Source organism: Rutilus rutilus, assembly GCF_951802725.1.
Source record: "Rutilus rutilus genome assembly, chromosome: 12".
Taxonomy (NCBI): domain Eukaryota; kingdom Metazoa; phylum Chordata; class Actinopteri; order Cypriniformes; family Leuciscidae; genus Rutilus; species Rutilus rutilus.
In genome coordinates this window covers 33,942,930-33,964,572 of record NC_140217.1, presented here as the reverse complement: position 1 = coordinate 33,964,572, position 21,643 = coordinate 33,942,930, and the positions used below count along the sequence as shown (strand labels likewise).

At 36.2% G+C, this 21,643-nt stretch overlaps 1 protein-coding gene across 4 annotated transcripts in view; it reads right to left on the bottom strand.

Annotated features, from left to right (window-relative positions):
• The window catches only part of cntn4 (contactin 4), a 158,689-nt gene that overhangs the window by 105,883 nt on the left and 31,163 nt on the right, over positions 1 to 21,643 (bottom strand). For all 4 annotated transcript variants that reach the window (XM_084424928.1, XM_084424927.1, XM_084424926.1 and 1 more), the window contains exon 3: positions 6,996 to 7,125. In XM_084424928.1, coding sequence (XP_084281054.1) covers positions 6,996 to 7,125 — 130 coding nt within the window. The remainder of the gene's footprint in view (positions 1 to 6,995; positions 7,126 to 21,643) is intronic.

The window sequence follows — 21,643 nt, the reverse complement described above, 5'->3', positions numbered from 1 at the left end:
GAAAGTGCTGGTTAATTTGAGGTAACTACATGGTTAAGGTTAGGTTTAAGGGTAGGTTCAGAGTTAGTACCTAGTTATTACCCAGTTGATGTATAACTATAATAAGTACATATGTGCATGGGGAACAGGACTGTAAAATAAAGAGCTACCGATGTTTCTTATGCCTACCAAGGCTGCCTTCAGTATCACATGATCCTTCAGATCAAATCCCTCATTTGGTGCACAAGAAAATGTTTGTATCATTAAGAAAATGTTGTTCTGCTTAATATTTTTTGTGGAAACCAAGATACATATTTTTTAAAGGATAATTAAGGATTATTTAATGAATAAATGAAAAGAAAGTTCAAAAGAACAGCATTTATTCGAAAAAGAAAACTTCTGTAACATTGTACATTTTTATACAATGATCAATTTAATGCGCCCTTGCTGAATAAAATGATTAATTTCTTTAAAAATGTAATTTATTAACTTATTTACAAAATGAAACTTCAAATATTCTATTAATATTATGAAATTAATATGTAGAAAATAATACTGTTAAAAAATAATTAGGTGTGGTAGAGTGATACAATATAAGCTCATAAGATGTTCACTAAATTGCTGAAATTAAACAAGCATTAATATATTAACCCAACTTTTATATATACCACATGGAAAATATGTGATTCCAAAATGGAAAATATGCGATTCCAATGGTTATGTGACAGTGCTAATATCTAACTTGAGACTAACTAATCCCCCAAAAAATCACATAGAATAGAGAAAAACCTTATGTGTGTATCAAGTGTCCTTCACTTGTGAACATCTTACTGTGCACGGCTCCCAGCAGTACTTGATTCTGATTGGTCAATCAAAAAAATCATGCAGTCAAATTTTTATGTATATGCAAGTGCTCACCTTTTTCAATTGAGGTGAACATTTATCTCTCTAGAGACCTCATGGGGAAATCTCAGAGTCAAAATAAGACACACCGGTGTTTTGCCAGATGAGAAGTTTATTCTATGTATCATCTTTTTACTATTTTAATTCATTTTAATTAATTAATTAATTAATTCTAATTAATTAATTAATTTTATAACTGTGTCATTTACATCTTTTAATTCCTTTTATAACTGTTTTAATTTCCCCTGCTTTTATGTTGTGTCTATTTTCTATGCAACGCTTTGTGAATTGCTATAGTGTGATTATTATAATTCCTTTCTATGTGAAGCTTTTGAATAACTGTTTGAATTTTCCTTGCTTTGATTTTCTGATTATTTTTATTCCTCTCTATGTAAAGCACTTTGAATTGCCATAGTGTATGAAATGTGCTATATAAATAAACTTGCCTTGCCTATTCTTGAAGCAGTAAACTGTATGATTGACTATTTGGGCAAGTGACTCATACATAAGAGAGATAATTTCAACTTTTTTCTTCTCACATAATAAACTAATTGCAACTCAGATAAATATGTCATGTCCATTTATTTATAAGTATCCATATAATAAACAAAAACGAATGTACAGCGATCAGCCTGTTAGGGTTTATTTTGTGATAATAAACCTTACTTATTCAAGTCCCAAAAATTCTATTCTATATGGCCAAATAAACATGACTGCACTAAGTTACACAAACAAAGGTACGTTTTATAGGTCAGATCAGGTAGAAATGCACTTTTTCACTTTAAAGTGTAGTTTGACATAAAAATAATAGTACTGAAGTATGATTACATAGGATCACAACATCAAACTCACGGCAATGACAGCTTTAACCAGACGCTCCATTTGCTGAGCACATGCTTTACGCGCTCATGCTCAAACAGACATTACGTAGTGCTATACAACACCACCTGGCTCAGGAGACAGGAGGCTGTTTGAGGATCTGTTGCACACTTTAAGTCTTTCAGCGTAACACATTCTTTACTAAAACCTTTCTTCAAGAACGTAGTCACACACTGCCTTAGCTCAAAAGCTACACTCACAACTTTGATTATCCTCCGGGCTTGTGCATGGGCTTAAAGGGATAGTTTAAATAAAAACACGCAATTCTGCCATCATAACCTGGTGTCGTTCCAAATAATCATTTAAAAAAAATTCTGACCAAACATTTGCATTTACATTGATGATTTACATGATTGCAAGAGCTTTCAAGCTTCAAAAGGGACGCAAAACACCATAAAGAATAAAATGGGGTCCATATGACTATATTTGGCACTATATTTAAAATCATCTCAAGTAATACAATAGCTATATGGAACAGAGTGAAATTTAAGCCATTATTCATGAAAATGTTCACCTCCTGTGAGCAATTACCTAGAGTCAGTGAGTTGAACCTGGGAACTGAATCAGTCCAATTCATGAACAAATCATTTTGTGAGCCACTAATTCACTGACAAGATTCAGAAGAATACCAACATTTCAGTAGTCAGTACCAATACCAGTAAAATGTCACGATTCTCAATACCAATTTCAGTACCAGACAAAAACTGATGAATTAAGCACTTTAAAAAATGGTAGTCCGTTGGTTATCCCTGTCAATCACTGCAGTTTCCAATTCAATTGCGCATTTAAATACGGTTGTCAATCCAGAAACTTTGCAGTGTACTTAGCAGCATGAAAAACTAAACTTGTATTCAGATTGTGAATGGGTAATAAACAGAAAACGAGAGAAGAGCCCTCCTTTTATAATGACTTAGGCTCACTGAATTCTGCACTCTTGCGATAACTCTAATTATAATTTTAAAAAGCTGTCTTAATTGTACAATGAATCTCATTTACATTGTGTTTACACTTTGTTGGTTATAATGAAAGGATTCATGAGCGTTCAGCTCGCGCTGAAAAAAACATAACCTCGTGCATTGTGTGAAACTTAGTGTTAAATCTGTCAGCTCTTTTTTAAATTTAGTCTTGGGGTACATTTACACGACAACGATGTGCTAAGAACGGAAACGTTTTTTCTTTGCTTGTCCAAATGTTGTCAAAACGACTAAAAACGCTGTTATGCATGCCAGGCCAGTAGTTGGCGATGTCACTTTGTAAAGAAACATTACGCATGTGCATGACGTCACCGTTTTCAAAAATTCGTGCTTTTGTTGTTTACATGGAAACGATAACGAGATTGTTTTCAAAAACTTGCACTTTGAAACCAGATTTTAAAAGCTTGTTTTCAGGCCGCCCATTCCTATTTTTAGTTGAAAGCGGTGTTGTGTAAATGGCCTCTTAGTCTTAGACCTGTGCTAAATGTACTTTTTAGTTTTTATCATACTTAGTCAACCTTGTCCTGTTTTTGTTTAGTCAAGTTTTAGATCTTTATCACAGACAAGGCTTAAGCCTAGTTGAAGAATAAAATGAATGTCTGAGCTCTTTTAACTGAAATCAACTTACAGTGACATCATGTCTGTGAAACCAGGCCTAAATGTCTGAGCATTTTAGTCTAGTTTGAGTCAATGAAAACTTTGTCACATTTCAATGCTGCATAATGGTTGAATTAATAATCAAGATAATTGTGCACAAAATTATAAAATCACAACAATTGTTGTCATTTGAGATATTTATTTTCATTTAATCAGAATTATTGCACTTTCACCTATAGGCATAAATCAAGAGATTGTCAGCTCATACGCATGGTTTATTTTACCTCATCTAGTTTCTTGATTTATTATAGGCTATTTATCATATAAATTAACATCTCTACATTATGAAAACTGGTAAAACAAGAAACTTCTCAAAAAATAAAACAGTGAAATTCCTAATTAGAAATTCCAATAATTGAGAAATTACATGTTTTTCTATTAAAACAACAGCATAAAAGACTTTGTACTAAAAGCTTGTAGTAAAGGCTTGTACAGCTGCAGTCTGTAATATTGTGTCCTCTTTTTTTGGACAAAAACAGTGATTTTGGTCAAGTTTTTTTTTTTTTTTTACAACATTTAGTATTTTTTCGTCAACGATATAGCATATAGTCGGAGTTACTGTTTAATGATATTGGTGTCGTCTCGTCATTATCTCATCATTGTCATGGAAAAAAAGGACATCAACGAACATTTTTCATCATAGATTTCGTTAACAAAATTAGGGATGTCCCGATACCACTTTTTCACGTCCGATACGATACCGATGCCGCAGCTTTGGCTATTTGCCGATACTGATATCAATCCGATATTTTTATTTTATTCTTGAAATAATACTACTAATACTACTAATAATAAAATATATGGAAGCACTTTGCTCAATTAGCCACATAAAAACATCTCACTCAAATGGAGAACAAATACTTCTCCAGTATATAGTCCACAACAACAGTTGATAATGAAAGACTGCTACCCTTTATTCAAAAGACCTTGAGATATGTTTGGTAATTGTACCTGAATGAATTTAAAATTAATTAGCTATATTTCAAATCAATATATTTGTTTCCTTAAAATTTTAATTAACTTTAACGTTATTCTCATCTGAATTATAAATAATTTATTTCTGTATAAAATAATACTACCATTAAAAACACATTTGATTTTCTTTTTTAATCAATGTAGAATGTGTAACTTCAAAATAAACAGATTAGTGCTCTGTTTTAGGACAAGAAATGAAAACCAATGTAATATGATGAATGTCCAAAAGATTAGATCATTTTTGCTTTTAAACAGCGTGTGTGTGTGTGTGTGTGATTTTGGTTGGGTGACAGTTGTAGGTTACAGTTTGACAAGAGTTTACAGTTTGACAAAAGCACAATGTTGTGTTTTACACAAATATAAGTAGGCTAAACACTTTTTGCAGTTTTAATGATGTCCTGTATGAACAAAATGACGGAGTATGTTTTTATGTTTCCACTGTTCGATCGCGCCCGTGCCTCTCTCTCTCTCTCTCTTTCTCTCTGACACACACACACACATTCCAGCATTGCAATCTTGACATCGCAGCCTGTTCATTTTGCTGCGTTCACACCAAACGCGAATAGAGTGTCAAATTCGCATCTATCGCGTCTAGTTCGATGCTTGAACAGTTTGAATCCATTCGCGCGTACAATGATAAAGCGAGCGTTTGAAGCGAAATAGACGCGCGTTCAGAGCTAAAGCGGAGCTACAGATTAGGTGTCCCTAAAGAACCCGCATATGTCTATGCGCGTATCTAACAGTAGTTCCGCATTACATTAATTAATGTGCATGTGAGTTTTATTTATTTTTATACCGTGTATTCTCCGTGTAAATCCATGCACCGAACCGTGACGCACGTACCGAACGTACCGTTCCACCCCTAATAGGTATCGGATCATAGGTATCGGATATTTTTTTTTCTCCCCTCCGATATCCGATCTAGCGTTCTGGGCCAGTAAAGGCACGATACCGATGCCGTGGATCGGATCGGGACATCCCTAAACAAAATTAGCACTACTACCTGACACCTCTGATCGGCCATTTTGATCCTGCGCTCAACAGATATAATTGTGATTGGCTACAATGCTCAACGCTTGTAAAAACACGCTTTGAATAGAAACCTTTGACGCACAGATAGCACTTAAACAAACACGAACGAGTGCATTCGAAAGCAGCGTCTATTAGCGGCTACCGAATATACCTGGTACTCAGCACTACCGGTACTGCAGAAATGCTGGTACAATCAAGGTAGTGCCTGTACGTTTAACAACCCTAACTTGGAATATAGTGCACAGGCACTAGGGAAGGATGGGAGTAGTTCAGGAGGTTGAACTTAATGCACTTTGAAAGTGATGGACACTCGAGCTGCCGAGAGAAGGACATTCATCAAAAGGCTCCATGATTCAACCTTCCTGACAGGAAAGAGGAAGCTACTGATTAGCTTTTCCATTAAGCTTGATCAATTCTGGAACTGCACAAGGATACAACTTTCTACAGCACATCTGAACAGTGTCAGGGGAACATGTTCATTAGAGGCCAGACGCTACATTAGCATTCTTAAGAACATACTTTACCATAAATAAATAAATCATAAAATGTAAAGGAGAATGAAAACAGAGTCAGGCCAATATGTAGCCAAAATTTTTTTTTTGTCTTTTGACAATATTTCTAAATACATATCTCAATAATTATGCATTTGCTTGAAAACGGCTCAAAAATACACTACCACTCAAAAGTTTGTGATCATATGCCATTGAAGAATATAGTAATATATATAGAATATATAATATATAGTAATAATATAGAAAATTTAGCTTTGCCTTCACAGGAATAAATTACATTTTAAAATATTTTCAAAAGAATTTTTTTTTTTTTTTTTTTTTTATCACATAAATGCAGCCTTGGTGAGCATAAGAAACTTTATTTAAAAAAATGAAAAAACATTACCCACCACAAACTTTTGAACAGTAGTATATCACAATAATTATGTGTCTGTTAGTTCAAAAATGTCAAGTAGATTCAACATGTTGAATGTAAGAACTATAAGTAAAACTAAGAATTTAATTACAAATAACAAATTGTCCACACTTTTCACTACATGAATCTTCATTTATATCTTTTTTTTATTTTCATTTTATATCTTTTCCTTTATTTACCTACATACTTTTTACTGAAATGTTGTAATCTATGAAAACTCCTACACAGGAACATTGGCCAAACCAATGGAGTGAGTTTGGGGTGGGACTATCTGTTTGGCTGACCAATGGCAGCTGTGGAAACCTGTCAGAAAACGGTCACTATTAAAAAAAAAACAAAAAAAAAAAAACAGTACATCAACTGTTTGATGTTTAATCTACAGCTATGATGGGAAAAATGTTGGACCAAAGAGATTTCACTTTGGGTGGGGGCTACCCAGTGCAATGCTGCAGAAATAGAAACCCACAGATTAAGACAAAAACTCTCAAGAAAGATTTTTAGTGCTTATGTCATGTCGCACATGGTGCTAGTGATGCCAATGTGCATTTGCACAAAAGAGCCTGTGCATTTCTGAAATCGTAAAAAAAGGGATTGAGGTTCAATTTACCGAAGCAGTGATGCAGATGACCAAACAATGTTTTTGCGGTATAAAGTTGGCAGTGAGCTCACCTGTAAAAAGGAGGAGGGTCACCTTGTGCCTCACAGCTGAAAACCACCTCTCTGTTCTTCTCCATGGAGTCTACTGGAAACACAATGCTGCCTGGCTGCTTGGAGAACACGGGAGTCTGCAGCGTGTTGCCTACAGACAGATAGAGAGAGAGAGAGAGAGAGAGAGAAAGAGAGCGATCAGCACGCTCCACTTACAGACACCCAACCTGCTTGCAAAACAAGCTATTAGCTGGTGGCACTGAGCAGGCCAGCACTGGTAAGCCATTAGAGAGTCAAACCACAAGCAGACAAAACATATCAATTAATTCAACTAACACCACGGCAACTGTAATGGAATCGCCGTTGATTGATATAGAACAATGGTTTGAAGACACGCGTTCATCGCTTTCCATCACCTCTGTGGTCTGTTTTTAACCTTCGCTATGGCAGCGCAGTTGTAACGGAAAACGCTCAGGCAATTAGACGTGTGGTAAGCGCCTCTCAGTTGAGATTTGAGGCTCCTCATGTGAGGTGACACACTGAGATGCCTCACGCAACCTGCTCGGATAACCGCACAATTTTCTAGGTTTTGAGACATGGGACCAAAAAATAAATCTTGCCCCTGGTTTCACAGACAAGGCTTAAGCGTAGTCCTGGACTAAAATGCATTATTGAGCTGTTTTAACTGAAAACAACTTGCACTGTCATATCTTAAAATATGTCAGTGCCATTGTTTTGTCTCAAGATGCACACCAGTAATGTGTTTTTTTAAGGCACGTTTATAAAAGCTACTTAAATTTTCTAATTGAACAAAGGCCTAATCCTGGCTTAATCTAAACCTTGTCTATGAAACGGCCTTTATGTACCGAGCAATAACTTATTTTGGATCAATCTGTTAAACATATAGGCATTCATTAAAATTGTAATGTTTCTTCAACATTTAACCTGTTAAGCTGCAACCCCACTTTTGAAAAATCCCCAGAAATGACACACCCAAACTGAAACAGATACAGTTCATGAACCCTTTGCATTAAAAGCACAAGTATGATCTCATTTGAAAGCTGACACCTGGCAGTTTATTGTAAATGTAGAATTAATTATTGTCATAATGACAAAAATGGTTATAAATAGCTTCAAAGTTTTGTAAGATTTTTTAAAAATCTGTCACTATATGAGGTATATTAAATAAGATTACTGAATGATGTAAAATCATAATTCTCATAGTGAAAAAACAATGCATTATTTGAAAACATTCCAGTGATCATCTCTGATCATTTTCAAACAAGGGGACAAGGGGTGTCAGCACATCATTGGTTGTGCTAAATAAATAAGCAGCTTAAAAAAAATTCTAAACATTATTTAAACAAGCAATAAAACGGGGGAAAAGCAGCAGAAATCATTGCCATTTTCTTAGGGTTCATTTCTGTGAAATCCATTTAATTCCATTTACTGAAAAATGCTTTCAGCTTTGAGAGCTTGTATTGCTTGCAGGAGACAAAGTGAGAGATACATTTTAAGCTTCTTTAAAAAAAAAAAAAAAAAAAGTACTTCTTTTCAGGCAGCCTGGTTGCATAATGTTTTGCCATAAGCCATGTAAATGTGTTTTGTACCAAAGACAATATTCAAATAGTTAATATATTAAAAATATATTTCTACATTTATTTTGGATATACAAAAATGAAAGGGCAAAAAGCTAAAATATAAGAGCTTAAAATACATACAGCAGGCTGTAAGTTTCAACATTTCTATCCAATACCTTTCTAAACCTAATTGATTCCAATTTCTATAATGCATTATCACCGAATATTGATTAATTTCACTTAATTTCATATAAACACTCTTAAATTATAATATTATATTTACAAACTATAACAAATTGACTTAAATGTAAATCATGATTTCAATAAAATTATGAAAATAAATGTATATCAACATTTATTTTACAAACAAAAATATGTTAATTTGTGTGTGTATGGTCAAGGTAAACCCTGCGTTGTGAGGACAAAGATAGTTATACCAGTAATTTTTTTACCTTGAGGGGATTTTTTTTTTTTTGGTCCCCATGAGGAAAACAGCTTATAAATCATACTAAGTGATGTTTTTTGAAAATGTAAAAATGCAGAAAGTTTTCTGTGATGAAGTTTTCAGGTTCAGGGGTAGGATTAGTGTAAGGGGGTAGAATATACAGTTTGTACAGTATAAGAATCAGTATGTCTATGGAAAGTCCCCATAAAACATGAAAACACAATACGAGTGTGTAGGTGTGTGTGTGTGTTAATTTAGAATAATTTGAGAATATAAGTAAATCTCAGGAATGATGTTTTTCAATTGAAAGGCTTTGTAATGTGTTCAAATATCCAAAAGATACCCAGCTCTATCTGCAACCTTTATTTTCATTTTACTGGATTGGGTGTATATGTGTAAACAAGTAAAAACAGTTGTCTACACAATAACACAGTAGAATTTGTTCCACAGTGCATAAGTGTGTGTGAATCACTGCCACCTGTATGGCTGCTCTCTAGGTCCCAGGTGCTTTAATTGGGCTTGTTTTGCTTCCCATCGCAGAGACAGATACTTCATCACAACTCTAACTATCTCTACTAATTCCTCCTGTGACATGACAATGACAGCCCCTTATTTCAGTGTCAGAGGCACCACGGTACATTCTCTCTGTACCTAGTGATAAACACTGCTCCACAACACATTGTTTGGATTTGGTTGGTAAAAATGCAAATATGAGTAGCTTTTTTGGATATAAAATTCAACCTGGAATGTCTTTACTGTCACTTTTGATCAATTTATTGCATTCCCGCTGAATAAAAGTTTTTTTTTTTTAAGTTGACCACAACTTAAAATGGATGGATGGATGGATGGATGGACGGATGGAACTACAGCTCAGCTACTCAGATGCACCCGTGATCGTGCTGGGCGATTTAAACCAGTGCAAATTGGAGACATTGTTGCCGAGATTTGAACAGTATGTAAAGACTCAAACAAGAAACAATAATATTCTTGATAAGTGCTTTGTGAATGTCAAGGATGCTTGTGTGTCGAAGAGTATGCCACCAATTCTAAACTCTGACCATAATGTAGTGTATTTGACTCCTGTGTACAGGACCAAACTTAAAAAAAGCAAACCAGACAAGTAAATGATTAGATTGTACAACAACAAAAAAGCCTATTTTGAATGGACAAACTGGGAAATCTTTGAGGAAGGCTCACTTGATAAAAGAACTACAGTGTTAAATTATTATATTTACTTTTGTGTGGAGCTGGTCATACCTACAAAAGAGATTAAAATTTATCCAAATAGCAAACCATATGTGACTAAAGGTATTAAAGAAATTGTAAATTTGAGGAAAGTAGCATTTACGAATAAGGATATTAGGGCACTTAAACAGAAAGAGAGTTAAAATTTTAATTAAAGGAAACAAAAGAAGTTCATAAGAGGCGTTTGGAGAAAGCCTTTAAAACTAATAATACTAAAAAGGTTTGGGACATCATGAAAACAATGACTGGATTGTCGTCTTCAAACAAATCTATTATAATTGATGATGAACTTTGTTTTGGAAATGAATTGAACACCTTTTTTACCAGAGTTGAATTAATAGGTACATAACATAACAATTGCAATGAAACAATAGATATGGTTCCATCATTATTGGGCAGAATTGTTATTGAGGTTGAGGAAGTTAGGAAAACGTTTCAGTCTATTAATACAAAAAAAGATGTCCAGATGGATGTAGTGCAGGTCTTTTAAAGAATTTGGCATATGAATTGGCGCCGGTGTGGCAACCAGTATTTCAAGCTTCAGTTGACACACATACTGTTCCTGTGATATGGAAGACCGCATACATAAAACCATCACCTAAAATTTCATGTCCAAGAGAATATAAAGATTTTAGACCAATAGCCCTTACCTCTGTGATTGGGAAATGTCTAGAGAGATTGTTACTTCAGCATTTCGCTCAGATAGTTAAAGATAAACTAGATCCCAGGCAGTTCGCCTATAAGAAAGGTTGTAGTACTGAAGATGCAGTTGCTGCTTTAGTGCATATCATCTCTAAACATTTGGATAAATCCAAAACAACTGTAAGAACCTTGTTTCTGGATTTCTCTTCTGCATTCAATACAATTCAGGTTGACAGATTGGTGTCGAAACTTGTACAGTTGGATGTAAATCCCCATCTGATCCATTGGTATATCTCATTTCTCACTGATAGAGTTCAGAGAGTCAAAGTGAATAAAACTATGTCATCTGCAATCACAACAAATGTCAGAGTACCACAAGGTTGCGTCAGTTCTGCCATACTTTTCACCTTACATACAGACGACTGTCGAACTGACATGTTAAATCAGTATATTTTAAAGTATTCTGACGACACTGTTTTATTGTCTGTGTTGAATGACGGTCCTGGGGCCTAATTTATAAAACTTTGCGTAGGATTTGCGTCAGAAGTGGCGTACAGATGAAACATAGGACGTGCGTACGCACAGAAATATTCGGATTTATAAAACCGTGCGCACGCACATACTACGCAGTTTTCCCTTAATAAATCACAGTCAATTCTAAATGTAGCGCAGCTTTTGCGGCTTCATGTCACGCCCATAGTTGCCCATAAATAGTCCGTGAAACGCCCACAAGTTAATATTCATCGATTGCGAAATCATGGCAAACACAGAGAGGAAAACCAAGAAACGTAACTTCACTCAATGTGAAGTAGAAATGATCGTTGGCGAGGTGGAAAAGAGCAGTAAACTGTTGTTTGGAGTAGGGTTGGGCAACGATTATTCGCGATTAATCGCATCCGAAATAAAAGTTTGTGTTTACATAATATATGTGTGTGTACTGCGTATAATTATTTTGTATATATAAATACACACATATGTATGTGTATATTTAAGAAAAATTTGCATGTATATACTGTAGATATATTTATACATCATTTATATTATATATGAATATTTTATATATAAATACCAAATTTTTCTTAAATATACACATACATACAGTATGTGTGTATTTATATAGACTAAATAATTATACACAGTACACACACATATATTATGTAAACACAAACTTTTATTATGGATGCGATTAATCACGATTAATCGTTGCCCAACCCTAGTTTGGAGGGCACACTGTGGGCATTACTAATGCCAAAGAGGCACTTGAGTGGCAAAAGGTTGCAGACGGCGTTAATGCTGCAGCCTCACAACCTCGGACCGTGGCCGAAATAAAAAGAAATGGTCGGACATCAAAGTTGATGCAAAAAGCTAAAGATGTGTTATGAGGATGAATAGCATAACATGCAATATTATTGCAGAACATATTTCATTTGCATTTCTGTTGTAATCTTCGTTTGATTTAGTTTGTTTTACACTGCAGATCGATCAAACGGGTGTTCGTGTAGGCTGTTAATTGTAAGACTTGCTTTGTGAAGTCTTCATGTTATTTATGAGAGGCAGTACTGCCATTTCTTTTACACAACGTTCTACAGTTTCACACACTTTCACACACTTTCACGTGTTTCTTCCATCTGCCGACGGTGTCGCCATTTCTCATTTCACCCGTTTTTGTGCGTACGTCTGGGTCAGAGTTTGTGTGAAGGACCGCACTTTTTCCTGTCAAGTTTGCTTCTTATAAATACCAATTATTGCATAGAGAGCGGCGTACGCCCTCTTTTGTGCGTACGCAACGTTTATAAATGAGGCCCCTGGGCTTCATCAACAGGGTGTAACTAAATTGATAGAGTGGTGTGTGAATAATGCTCGTCAATAATACGAGTAAAACCGAGGATATTATATTTGGGTCTACATCTGATACTCATATAATGCCTGTTTTTATTCATAATGAAAAAATCAGACTGGTTAAAACATACAAATATTTAGGAGTGATGATAGATGATATATTGATACTCTCCGTAAAAGAACAAAGCAGAGAATTTACTTTCTTCGTCGGCTTAGGTCATTTGGAGTAAGAAAACAGATTCTTCTGTTGTTCTTTAGGTCTGTAATAATGAGTATACTGCAATATTACAACTCTATTTGGTATAAGAGTTTGTCTGTTATGCTAAAAACAAAATTGTATAATCAGAAGTACAAAGTTCCAAGATTCAACAAAGTGAGGCTGAAACACTCTTTTGTGCATCAGGCTATCTTAGCGTTGAACAAAACAGTTAATCAGAAATCAAGAGTATTGTGAAGGTGTTGTAGTTATATAAGTGTAGTATTGAATGTATAATGTGGGAGGTTTAAGTGTATGTCGATGTTTAATGTATGTTGGTTGTTTTAAACATAGACACTGTTATGCAAGAAAGATGTCAGACTTGTCTGACAATTAAGTAGCCTATAAAGTATCTGACACTAAAGTATAAAGTATTAAGTATTAGTAGTTTTAAGTATGTACATTCTCCATAATTTTACACCTACGGCCTCAGCTAATTACACTTTTAAGGTGTTGCTGGTTTGTGCATGTTTGTTGGCTCTGTGCAAAGAAAACGTATTAAGTATTGCACATCACCTCGTTGGATCTCTGCACAACTGATGAAGCAAATTTTGCAAAAGTAAAAACAGAGGAAGTAGAACTGAGACTAACTAACTTAGTCTGCAGCAGCCATAAAAAGCTCTAAAGGTCATCAGGCTTCTAAAGAGCAGCAGGAGTGAGCATTTTCTCCACAAACCAGAGAACATCCACACATATTACAGCTTCAAAATTACACAAAAATGCTTTTTAGCGACAAGGGGTGTCAGCACATCATTGGTTGTGCTAAATAAATAAGCAGCTTAGACAATTTTCTAAACAATTTAACCAAGCGATAAGATGGGGGGGGGGGGGGAAAGCAGCAGACATCATTACAAATTTTCAAGGGTTCTTTTCTGAGAAATCCATGTAATTCCATTTACTGCAAAATGCTTTCAGCTTTCAGAGCTTGTATTGCTTGCAGGAGACAGACAGATAGACAGATAGATAGACAGATAGACAGACAGACGATAGATAGATAGATAGATAGATAGATAGATAGATAGATAGATAGATAGATAGATAGATAGATAGATAGATAGATAGATAGATAGATAGATAGATAGATTATCAGAATCTATCAGAAAAAACCTATACATTTCACTTCATAAGACATTTATTCAACCGATATGTGCACAATTCCAGAGGGAGAGCACTAAAAATACTCTGTATGTTTGACATAGTGTTATCTTGTCATATGTTACTGTTGATGTTGGATGCAGAGGGGCCAATCACCTGTACAAACACAAACGGAATATATCCAGAGGACATATGACACAAGGCATGAGACACGTTTCACAAGCCTTGCATCATGTCCTGCTCCATGACAACATACAGCAATGAACAAAAACACCACAAGGCCTGACAAAACTTTGAACACAGGAAAGAGTGAACAAAATTAACGTTTTAATTCAAAATAAGATCTTTAAAATCACATTAAATGGTGTCAATAGCACTATTATTCAAGAACAGGTGAGTTTATCCTTCGGTTTGCATGTGTAAAGATTTGCATGTGTTGTGAGATTGCATGTTTTGTGATCAACCGCATCTCCCAGTCAGTCAATTAACGACGCATTCTCATTAAAAGATCCCTGCAGTGTGAAGAAAAACTTCAACTTAAGTCTGTCACATTTTTCCTCATCAAAAACATCTCGGCTTGCTCAGCCAAACATGTTATGATACCTCAAACAAGCATTAGGAGGAAATCAGAGAGAAAGAGGGGGAGGAGGTAGGAACGGGATCGGTTTGCAATTCCCATGAATAAAACATTTATCGATACATACATATGCAGAAGAAAATGTCGAGCAAGCGCAAACAACAACCAAACGAAGCAGGTGCCAAAAAGAGAAACATAAAAAAACGAGAACGGTAGGAAAGAAAACAGGGCCAGCGGTGAATCGCTGACATCACCAATTAACAAGGGCTTGCCTGCGCAGCCATCTAGGGATGCGTGTGCCTTCATGCAGCCACGAGAAGAATAATTGCGTCCCCCGAGATGGAGCAGGTGAGTCCACCTGGAGCGGAACAAGGGCTTCTGTTACTCAGAGACGGTCTTGGCTTTCATCAACAAGAAGTCAGCTCCCGCTAATACTGTCATCAATGAACTGCAATGAAATCAAATGAAAGGTAATGAAAGCTTTAATGTAGTCAATCGCAGGAACCGAGCGGCCTGGTATTAAGACGTCATCCTGCGCAAGATTATTTTTCACAAAGTCAGGAGGTACTTGAAATATCACAGGCGCTGGAGTGTCTCACTAAAAATTGATTACTTGGGGGTTTCTGGTCTCCTTCAAAGACCAGATGGAGAGACTGAGGCTGAGGCTGCAGAAATGCAGACGTGGACGAGGATCAGGACAGTGCTGTATCACAGCCACAGCTGTACTCTGCTCGATAGTCTTTTTGAGGAGTCCGCAGGGCTGTGCTAATAGGACACTGCCGCTGTTGGCCTGGCAACGGGACACAGGGTGGCGTAGACCAGATGCCGTGGTCCACAGAACAACGGACAACCGAGGGTGCGAATAGCAGTTGGAGAAAAAAAAAAAAGAGCAATAACATGACAAAAGGTTGCAAGTTTCTCTTATCTTGTTCTCTCTCATCCCGTTCGGTGGTTCACAGTGATTTAAGATCAAGCTACAACAGAAAAATATCAAAAGACACAGATAGAACAGAACAGGCACCAAAAATATACTTTACTGTATGAGGTAGCATTTAAATCAATTGATTTCATTCAAGTCAACAACTTCGCTGTCTGTCTAACATCGCTGAATTGCCTAATAAGCTAAATACAGTACATCAACAAAAAATGCGTCGTGGCATCAGTTGCACTGTTGCAGGATTGTCACTTTTTACTGTCTAGTCATGACCCTTCAACATGCATCTAATTTTTAGGCTCCATATAACAATTAACAAAGTCAATGTGCAACGTAAAGGTGATAAATAGTTAAATGCAAAGGGGAAAAAAAGTCAATCACAATTCAGTATGCAAATTGTGGTCAAAAATGCGACCAATCACAATTCGCGTTATGTTTTGAATAATGAGATTCTGAGAATATTCTATCTCTATGAAGACAATGGGACATTTTCATACTTTAATTTAATTTCCAAAATTTCATACCAAAAAAGTTCACAAAAAATAACTTAACAAAAATATATTACACTTAAAGGGGCAGTAACACTCAAAAAAATGCTGGGTTGTTTCAACCCATGTTTGGGACAAATATGGACAAACCCAACTGTTGGGTTTAAAACTTTATTTAATCATTTACGCAATGCTAGAGTGGATTTCTTTTTTAATCATAGGCCAAAGCAAAGCAATAATGCTTTGCGAAAAATAAAGCAAAGATGATGAATGAACGACAAGGAAGAATAAATAATGAACATACAGGACACAAGAGTATATACAAGCAAGAGTTTGTTGATAGTCCCTAGTAGCACAGCAGCTCCAGACAAACAATGACACTCAAAACTGTCCTGTTACTATAAACAACATTATAACAACAGCATATCTTGGTTCTGTGAAACCGCAAAACCAGTGTTACTCACATATACTATGGAGCAGAAACAACACAACCTCGGCATCTGTTTTCAGGCCTTCCTGCTTATGTCTCTCTAGCGCTGGAAAGCTTGTCTAATATTAACGCGGGTCCTAAAGCTCTTGCCTGATTATAACCCTTTTTTTCCAGAGATATTCCTCTGACCTTTTCTCTTTTGTAATGTCTCTCAGCCATCTCTCTTTCTACAGTCTTTCTTTAAATCTCTCTCTTGCTCACTCTCTCTCCTCCCCCATCATGAGTGGACACGCCCCCTACTGCTGATTGGCTACAAATGTGTTGTGGTGCTCGGCCTGATTCGTTTTCAATAGCATTTCTCAGAAATCGATTACTGCACCATTAAGTTTAAACTTATTAGCTACATAATTTGAATGGGAGTCTGTGGGCCCTATCTTGCACCCAGCGCAATTGACTTTGTACACCGAACGCATGTATCATTCCTATTTTGCACCCGCGCACAGCGGACTTTTCCCTCCACAGACGCACGTCGGTTAAATAAGAAATACACTTGCGCTCCCGGGGGGCGGTTCAGCGCAAAGAGGAGGCGTGTTCCGCCGCAAACGTTCCCTCATGCTATTTTACAGGTTTAGAAAACAATTCCGCCACTGACCGAAAAAACCTAGTTTAAAGTCAGTGGCGCGTTGCGCATGTTATTCATATGCTATTTTAAGGGCGCATGCTTGGCCTTAATCAATGTAGCGTGTGCACAACGCGCATATACTTTGATTCTCTCATCTACACAGAAGCAGCAGTTTTCATTTTTGCAAATCATACATTATTACGATAGATAGATAGATAGATAGTTTATTATAAAAGCATACATCTAGCTTACACATTCACCCAAATTATCATACGCCTGTTTAACCGAAGTTAATTTGGGTGTGTTTCTCCATCCCCAACGTCCCTGTCAGTCTCCTCGGCTGTGAACCGTTCCTGTCGTGCGCCTGGCAAATCCGCCGTTATAATAGGAATCCGCTATAGAACAAGCGCGCCTGCTCTTAAAGGGAATGTGAGATGTCGCTCTGATTGGTTTATTTCACGTTACGCCCAAACCACACCTATGAATAATGAAGCTACTTCAGACCAACCCCTTTTAGATTTGCGTCGGGCGCAAGAGTCATTTATCCCGCCGGTATAATAGCAACAGCGCCCAAGACCCCCCCATAAAGTTACTTGCGTTTCGCGCTTGATACTTGCGTTTCAGACCGTTAAAATAGGGCCCCGTATGTTAAGTGATTTGTGTGCGTTTAAATGCACAATAATACACCAAATAAACTGACAATGTGCAAACTCAAATGATATTGGAGACATTTTAAATTATTACCAAATATAATTTCTTTTGTGCGTTTCAGCACATATTTAATTAATTGGTGTCTAATTGGTATACTATCATGTGTTTTGAGGGCAGCTTGTAATATAAAAAAAATACATATTGCAATAATGAGAGTAATAACTTGGCAAAGTTTCATAGGAATATTTCGTTGTCATTTCTACCCTGTTCTGTGGTTCACACATAAGACTATGATTTACTAGGACATTGTCAGAGTGCAGACTGCATTGCTGGAGCAATGCAGAGCAGGAGGACCTGCGATTGGTTGGGGCTCTTGCCACACTCCAATCATTGATCAAGCCCCTGAAAATTCATGAGCGAAAATTCCAACATGTATTGAAGGCTTTCATAAATCTGCTCCTGAGTGTATTAGTTCCGCTGGGTGGCTAAATCATGGGCTGTCAATAATTCAGCTCAAATAATTCACTTCTCAAGTGCTTCTGACAGCCAAAATATATAACAAACTATGCATGATAATGAGCAAAATCAGTTGCGGCAGCTGCTAAGACTAGTTTGTGTTTGATTAATGAGGTATTAATTGATCTTAACACTGCGCTACTCTTTGTAATGATCAGATTAAAGGTTTCTAAGTCTCAACTAAAGCTGCTGTTATTAATGACAAGAGATGTATTAGAGCAAGAAGGCCCGAGAACCAGTCTCAGGACCAAGTACAATTCATTTATTTTTCAATATCAAATCTATGTAAAATCAAGCAACAAGCTACAAATCACTATATCAGAACCATACCAAAATATGCTTATGTGGACATCCTACCATGGTCATACCACATTTTTGGACATATAATATGGCAATACCATAGTATTATATTGTAGCACATAGTAGGTGCATTTATTCAGCAACCACAATTGCAAACAATATGGTCGGAGAATAAAGTTTGGATTTATTACTGTTCGTCACAGAGAAGGTTTTCTCGCAGATTTAGAAGCAGCCAAATCACACGGCCTCATGAAGGAACACATACTAGCTGAATGATACTTTAATTCAAGCAGAATTTCAAAATGGACATCACTAAACTCCAACATATGTTTGTCAGTGTTGTCAGATCATCAGCGTTTTTTTGCAGCCCAGGGATTGCGTCTGGTTGCCATATTGGGAAGATTAAGAAGATTAAGATTAAGGGTGCCAATATCAAGACGGTTATTTTTAATTAATCGAGGGAAGCAGAAATCATTAATCATGCAGCCCTAAACTTTTATTTAAATTTTAAATAATTTTTTTTACATTTAAATGACATTTTATATCAGCTATTTTCCAAGGCAATATTATCTAATTTATTTAGTTTAACTTGATGTACTACTATAATAACTAAAACTGAAATAATTTTTTTTATAAAAACTGTAGTCTTTAAAATCTACAATTTTAAAAATGATTTAAAAGAAATCATTAACAAAAATCGATAAACGATAATGTATAATTTATATGAAAACGGAAATCATAAAAATAAAAACTAATTCAAAACTATAATAGTATCTCAATGATACTAAAATAACACTGGATTGTACTTTGAGATATACCATGGTAGAGAATATAATGTATACCGATTGCAAGCTACCACTTAATTCATAAAATGAAGGAAAATGCAATATGATAGTGAATATAAACAATATTAAAATAGTCATTATCCTTAAAGCAACACTGAAGAACTTTTCCTCTTCTGTCGCCCTACAGGTTGGAAGCGGAATTGTCCATTACCGCTGTCGTAAATAATTTAGCCTACCGCAGCCTACTGTCCGGCTTTGGAATGAACGACGTCCACAGAGACAAGGTAGAGTATGTTGCATGATTTTATGAAAGTATGATGTATTGCGACATCAGAAACGAAGAAAAACTAAATAATGACTATTGTAACGCTTGCCGTAAAGCAAGTCAAATTTGTAGTTTCTTAGGTCATTCGAACTGCAGAAACGCTACCCGATCTGGCAAACTTGCATAGTGCGGTTATAGCAGATATAGGGCCGCAAAGCCTGTAGAAGTGCCTTTCACCCTGTTACAACTTGATGAACCACTGAAACGATTTTGGAAACATTTATTTAAGGTAAAAAAAGTTCTTTAGTGTTGCTTTAACTGTTCAAGACTTCCCATGCAGGTACAACAGGTTGACTTTTTTATAATGGCCTTGAATGTGGCTCACTCAATCAAAGTGAACCAGATCCAATGGCTAAATAGAAATAGTTTCAAATATTAAATACATCAAAATGCATGCATATTTTAACATTCAAAACTATTTCTATTTAGCCATTAGAACTCATTTACTGAAGTCTGAAATTCTCTATTCAAATGTCCATTGTGCCGCCATTAAGTGACAAGTGTCAGACATTTCAAGAATTTCAAACTGTAATGCTGCTTGCATAATGTAGAATGTGACACTTTTATATTCAATTCAAAGCAGTGTCTGTCACCATGACAACATACAATACCATTACCTTTACAGTTCTAACACAGTGTGTGTGAGAGTGACCTCATATGCCACGTCTTGGAATCCGGCTTGGCAAAGGGCCGGAATCAATCAATTGAGCACCAAGTCAAAAACTCCTGTTAACTTTTCTCGCTCTCTCTCTCGTCTGATTGTGGATTTGAAGATTCTTATACATAAAGATGAAAGAAATGTATTATGTTGGTTAAAAAAACGAAGACACTGAAGAGAAATGGCTACTTACTGTAGTTACTTTAGCTTTATAACTAAAGACTTTCAGAAAACATTGAATACGTTTTATTGAAAACACACACGTTGCTAGAGATTTCAGTATGTCTTTCAAAGGAAAGCCATTAAAGATTACAAGCTTTAGACTTTTAAAAACCCATTCCGAACGAACCAAATGCACAAACCACAATCTCTGTGACCAGGTGACCATGTGAATTTACAGATCTCACCACAAACCCCAATGTGAATAGAGAATAAATTACAACAAGCAGACAAAGCAAAACCTTCTTTAGAAAATCCAAAATCTATTGCATTAATTTTTGCACTCCATAAGCCACGGGCAGAGCAGCTTTTCCACGCTCAGCTCTTATAGATACGGGCAGATAAGTCTGTTTAGAACTCAGACTTGAAGCCAATTGTGGGCATGTTCTCCCTTGGGTTTGATAAAAGCTAAACTTAGAGATACGGTCCACTCTTTTTAAGAACAGAGCTACTATATCTGTAAATCCAAATGTGGCAGACGCCACACGGCGTGCCCTGGTGAACTTACAAGAAAATGTATTCCTCCATGCTCGATGAAGCCCCCAACACATCTGATCATGCATTTGTGGGAAGAGAGCGACAGAAAGCTATATAAATTGGTTCAAGGTCAGGGAACGACGGAAACGCTGCCCACATTGTTCATGCTCTGCGGGAGCCATTAGAGTGAATGGGGTTCTGTGAGATGGAGCTAGTCCGGGGAGAAAGGGGAATATCCATCTTTGGGTTGATAAATGATAATGGAAAGAGAAAGATATAGATATGAGTACTTTGGCCACATGTGGATATGATTTATATTAAATATTGAGATGTGGAAAGAATGGAAATAATCATGGCAGATGTTTTATGCTGCTTTGAATAAATGCATATTGCTTATCCAGGAAAGGTGACCATTCAGAATTCATTCGGTGAATGATTTTACTTTAAACTTTTCAATAATCGTAACTGTAAATGCTCAGCATTGTATTACAGAACACACACACACACGTGATTTAGCAAACTGCTCGCCAGCATGAAAGTAGATGTTGACCAGTGGCTTTCAAGCTCCAAAAAGGATGAAAAAGT